We start from the raw sequence: 6,262 nt of genomic DNA on the forward strand, positions 1-6,262 counted from the left end.
GGAAGTGTCAATGTATATAGATATACACTTTTTGCAACCAAATTATTTGTAATTTAATTTTTAATATTTGGTATTATGATAGAAAACCATGACCTTAAAATATGCTTTCAATGTAATTCAAATATCATTGGATAAATTAATTTCAAAATAAAAAAAATCACAAATCTGGCTTTTTACATACTTATATCAACGGTTCCCCCTTTTAGGATCGCAATAAAACAATTAGTTACGATAATTAAAATTCATCACTAATAAATTTAATCAAAGGGCTTTACTCACCTTAATTATAAACGTCAGTAATAAATTGCATTTGTAATTTTATGTAAGTCGTGTGGGATTATTAACTGGAACAAGTTCCGTTCATCGATATGATTATGACACAAAATTATTACGGCTAACACTCGCACTATGAGTCACATCGCCATGAGAAGAGGGCATACGGGTTATTCTAAGCATTACGATTTAAATATACATAAATATCAGGTATGATTTTTTTATTATTAAAGAAACTTTTTGACTGGATCCAGTACACTACAGGCAAATGAAGTGGCTTTCACTTTTCTATCGTTTTGTATTCATATTATATTAAACATAAGTCAACATGGAGGGCTTATATGATCTATTTTTTAAAATGTTACAAAAATTCCGATATAAATTGAATTCATGAATTTTTATATTAAAAAATCATTTATACGTATTAGCATTACCTTTACATTCCCAGGACATACAAACCGATTCTATGCCTGTTAATAGGTGAGTCTTGAAGAGCATAAATTATAATAAACTATGAAGAAAATATCCTAGAATAGCCCCAGTAATGGTGCGTTAACGCAGTGCGTGGGTTGGCAAGTCACGCGGGCGTACTAACAAATTACGTTTCGGTTTACCTTCTACCGTGTACCTCACAGCCCGATGCTGATATAACACGAACCTTATGTTGACAAAGTAAAGAAACGTTATTACTATGTGCAAAACTAGAGATGATGCCCTAAACCCACACTTAATACACATATTAGTTAAAATATGATGCTGGTGTTTCAAAATTTCCCCTTAATCACTTTGAAACCTCGTAAGAAAATAGATTTGTGCATTTATTTTGTTTAAGATTTTATAAATTCATATATATTGTGATAACCGTGTTTACTGGCGCCGGCAACATTAAAAATAACAACAATAAATTATAATTCTCTCAGTTTATCCACTTCTTGTAATGCTGTGTATTGTACATAAAATTAAATCGTTCCCCGTATCCTATTAGTGCATAGAAATTACGCTCTTATGTTTTCATAAGCCTTTTGGATTACCTAGACGCTTGTCTTAGTCTAGTCAAGCAAATCTGAGGAAATTTATTAGGTACATTAGATGAAGGTAATCTAGTTACCTAATGTTGTTGAGTCAACATAAATTTATATTAATACTGGATTTTTTTAGTCACTTCTATTTATCTATATTACTAAGTACCTACCACACACAAGGAATAATTTCATATCAAAACAGTAAACAAGTTAAAAATTATATTTTTACAACATAACATAAGATAAAGATAATATATTTATAAGACTAGAGCGACCGATAAGCAGTTTTTGATAATTTTTTTCAGTTATCTTATGATTGCCAAGTAAGACAGATGTCAAAAATGCTGACCAGTGAAAATTATAAAGATGGTGTTTTTTATGGAAAACAAGATTTGAAAATACCGTTGCATATGAATTATGGAAAATTTTTCTTAGATTCTATCAAACAATATAAAAACAAAATCGCTTTGGTAAGTTTTTATCCAATAAAATTAACGCTTTTTTGTTTTACATATAAAATTAAACAGTTTTTTTTTTTACCTTTACGTTAATAATGCTAAAGGCTAAAGAGATTTTATGTTTGTTTCTTTACATTATTTGTTTTGTTTGCTTCTCGCTGATCTCAGGAATCTATTAAATAAAATTTGGTACAGAGATAGCTTGAGACCCAAAATGTACTACTATTACTTTATGACTGTTTATTTTTCTTTTTATTACGGTGTACGGGTAGAATCGCAGGCATATAGCTAATTGTTTTATACAAACTAAAGTGTTATTGCTTATAAATTGAATTCCTTGTGGCAATATATTTAGATAACGTTTTATTTGAAGGACAGAAGAATTGTTACCATAAGTTCGCAATGTACGATAAGATTTGAATTCAAAGTACAATCACATATTTTGTTTTAGATTAACGGACTGACAAATGAGTCGATTACGTATCAAGAGTTTATTCAAAAAGTGGTTAATACCGCGTCTGGCCTTGTCAATTTGGGGGTAAAAACAGGGGACGTGGTAGCAATATGCAGTGAGAACAGGATCGAGTATCTCATAGCTACTATAGCTGTTATCTGCTCTGGAGGAATTATAACATTTTTTAACAGCTCATATAATATAAGTAAGGACACAATTGTATATCCGATTCAAACGTTTAAGCAGAAGAAAGATATTCAATAAACTATGCTTTATTACCCACCTAAATCATAAAAAAAATCATTTAAAATTGAAAGTCATCGTTTTTTAATATATCATTTTACACATTTTAATAATAATCTTAAGATATTTTATTGATTACAAAGTAGGTAAAATAACTTAAATTTTTGCATCGATAAGAATGTTTAATACAAACGATAAATTAAATCTTCAGGTGAAATGAAACACGCTCTACATATTTCAAAGCCCAAGTTTATACTCCTATCAACACAGGCATACGAAACATATTACGAGGGTCTTCAAGCGGAAAATATAATACAAAAATACATTTTATTTGATGAACAACCCCATACGCCACAACACCTTCATTTCAAACAATTAGCGGACAATTATGTGGATGTAGCTTCTTTTAATCCCATTCATTTTCAAGGTATGAAGAATTCTTATGTAAAAAAAAAAAATCTTATTTATTATGTACTTAATTAAACTCGGATGAACTATATCAATAATAAACGTGTTATTATATGAAGATAAGATGTTTTGCCAGTATCTTGCATTTATTGATATGTATTTGTTTGAATTTTAAGGCGAGGTGCACACATGCATGATACTATACTCTTCGGGGACCACGGGCCCTGCGAAAGGAGCAAAACTAAGTCATTTAAACTTTATCGTCGTTGGGCAACGGCCTGCGTAAGTCGTAATGCAGAACTGTATTTATATGTTATAAAATATTTTTTGGCATCCTTACATAACATTACAATGCATGTTATTTACATTGTCTGCTATATAAAATACAAATTGAATCACTACTTTTATTAACAATTATTTTCAAACAGAACGCTTACTCGTGATTTAACGATGATGCATATAGCACCTTGGTCGAGTACTTTGGGAATCGCCATAACATTGGCCGACACACTTCATGGCAAAACATCTGTATTTTTACCTAGATACCAAGAGAGACTATATTTACAAACCATTGAAAAATACAAGGTAATAAATATTAATATTAATTGAAATTTAAATGATAGATGGAAAAATAAAGACTCACATTTCATAATTTCTCTTTGTTAAATGAATTAATTTATTAATTATTTGTGAAAATAGTATATGTAACTATATTTCTTGATAATTTTTCACCAGATAGGGGTAATAACAATAGCTCCACCACTTCTAGTGATGCTGTGTAAATCGAAGATTGCTGATGAATATGATCTCAGTTCTATGGAACTCATTTATTCTGGAGGTGCTCCAATTGATTTAGATACAATACATCAAGTAAAGAAGAGGTAAATATTCATATATTTATTCCGATTGCATATTCAACAATCCATAATTACGAGATAACATATTTACCGTAAATGTAATTGATATAATTGTGAATAATAGTCATTTCAAAATAACCATGTTAATTGGGATATTCCATGTTGAATAGGGAATTTAATTGGCGATTCGCTAAATAGATGGTTTGATTTCGTATATTGCGGAACTCGAAAATCCCTTAATACGTCACATGATGAACAATGTGCAATGCAAGGCCGCTACAGGAATGCCAATGAATAAAATTTAATTAAAAAATTCTCTTTATAATTAGTTTTATACAATTTATATACCTTTAAATAGATATCCACATCTTAAGCGCGTCTTACAAGGTTATGGTATGACAGAGTTGACAGGCGGTCTCACAGAAGACTCAGAAATTACCCCAAAAGAAGGTAGCGTAGGACCACTAGCTGAAGGAAGTATTGTAAAGGTACTTTCCAATTAATTTCTGCTTAAAAACAAATAGATTTCGTCTGAATTAGCTTAATACCAAAATTTCAAAACGCAATTAATTTAAAGTAGATTTATTTTTTAAGTTATATATAAAATAACAACAAATTTTTACGATTCCATTCAAATTAACTAGGCAATGATGGTTCATAGACATTAATTTAGTTTTAAACTATATATAATCCGACCTTCAGATCGTGTGTTCCATTTTTAGATAGTTGACCCTAATACCGGAAAAATATTGGGTTGTCGTGAACCAGGTGAAATCCAGGTCAAAGGACCAGTTCTATTTCTAGGTTATATAGGAATACCTTCAGAGAATCATTTAACAGCAGATGGATTTTATAAAACCGGTGATATTGCATACTATGACGAAGATGGATACTTTTACATAATCGATAGGATCAAAGAACTGATAAAGTATAATGCGTGGCAGGTAAGATCGCTTTAATTTATCAGCGACTATCTTATGTCGTAAACATATTTTTGGTCAAATGCTATTTTTTTTGATATGATAATTGGTTTCCATATTTATAAATGTTGATTATCCAAAAATTTTTAAATGTACATATCTTTCAATAGTACATAATATCGATTATTGAGTGTGTAATATTTGTTATAATGGAACTGCTTTAATGCTTAATCGAATATATGCAATATGCATAATAAACTTCACAATTGCTTATTTACACGACCACTACAAACCTGACCATTGGCAATAAAGAATAACGTTAATAATGTAATTTACTTCATTAAACTTCTCGACCCGGCACCATCTGGGTAGACCTAATATAAAAAACATACCTCACAGACAATGTAGGTATCTAAAAGAATTTTGTATTTGTTTTTTCAAAACATCCAGAGATGTAGTCATAAACGATTAACCAATTTTCATTCAGGTAGCTCCATCAGAATTAGAAGCATTGCTTTTAGAACATCCAGGTGTGATGGATGCTGGAGTGACGGGTAAACCTGACCCATCCTGCGGTGAACTTCCTACGGCGTTTGTGGTTAGGCAACCTAATTCAAAAGTCACTGAAGAAGAACTCCTGGCACACGTAGATTCTAAGGTTTCTTTCTGATATCCTTTTTATGTACATAATATGTAAATATGTATTTTATTTCTAGTGATATAGAAAGAATAAAATTGCAACTAGAAATTATATTTCGCTCAAAATGTTTAATGTTATTGTGTAGTTTGTGCAGCAAAGTAATAGAGTATTGTTATGTAATTATATAACATTTCTTTTTTAGGTTTCGCCTTGGAAAAAATTACGTGGAGGAGTCTTTTTTATAAACGAAATCCCGAAAACTGCTAGTGGTAAAATACTAAGAAGGAAACTCAAAGAATTACTTGCTAATTCGGAAAAAGAAAAAGTTCGCAGCAAATTATAATATTATTCATCATCCAAACACATCGGGTAATGGATCGAAGATTCATACTACTGAGATACCTACCTAATTTAAATGTCTAACTAAATGTGTGTATATATTCCACATACATTAATAAAATAATTTATTTTTGGAATCACTGATATTCACTGATAACAACATTACCTTGCTAAAAGAGCTGCAATACTCGGTACTATCCTTTTTTTGTTTTATTTTGTTTTAAATATGACTAACCGAAAACATATGAAATATATTATAGTCATTATTATTATGCCTGATTAACAGCAATTATTATATATTTAGATATAATTTCCGTTAATCAGGCAGATTGGACATGGGCCAGATCAGGATTTATGTCATATTATAAGTTATTTTTTTATAAGTTCTGTATTTTTCTTATTCGATTGTAAAAAATATGCCATATTAATAATTAGATTAATTATAAATGAAATAAAAAAATGTTAACTTCTTTATTATTAGGGCCTGAGATAATACTTGAAATGTACGTTAATATAATATGTTATGGCTTTTTTAAGAAGTAGGAAAACGCGCAAAATACGTACTTTTATCCTTTTTGCCGTGGGCTTTTAGGACAGTATTTATTTAATTTGCATGACTTAACCTTCTTAGATCGTTTGAAAAAAGAA

General features: G+C 30.0%; 1 protein-coding gene across 1 annotated transcript; it reads left to right on the forward strand.

Annotated features, from left to right (window-relative positions):
• The first annotated feature begins 3,308 nt into the window (after positions 1-3,308).
• LOC119829347 (luciferin 4-monooxygenase-like) lies at positions 3,309-5,618 on the forward strand. The gene is made up of 6 exons (XM_038351817.1): positions 3,309-3,443; positions 3,594-3,739; positions 4,074-4,203; positions 4,438-4,659; positions 5,123-5,293; positions 5,478-5,618. The coding sequence occupies exons 1-6, from the start codon at positions 3,309-3,311 to the stop codon at positions 5,616-5,618; spliced, it is 945 nt and encodes a 314-aa protein (XP_038207745.1).
• Positions 5,619-6,262: the final 644 nt, after the last annotated feature.

Source organism: Zerene cesonia, chromosome 10, assembly GCF_012273895.1.
Source record: "Zerene cesonia ecotype Mississippi chromosome 10, Zerene_cesonia_1.1, whole genome shotgun sequence".
Lineage (NCBI taxonomy): Eukaryota > Metazoa > Arthropoda > Insecta > Lepidoptera > Pieridae > Zerene > Zerene cesonia.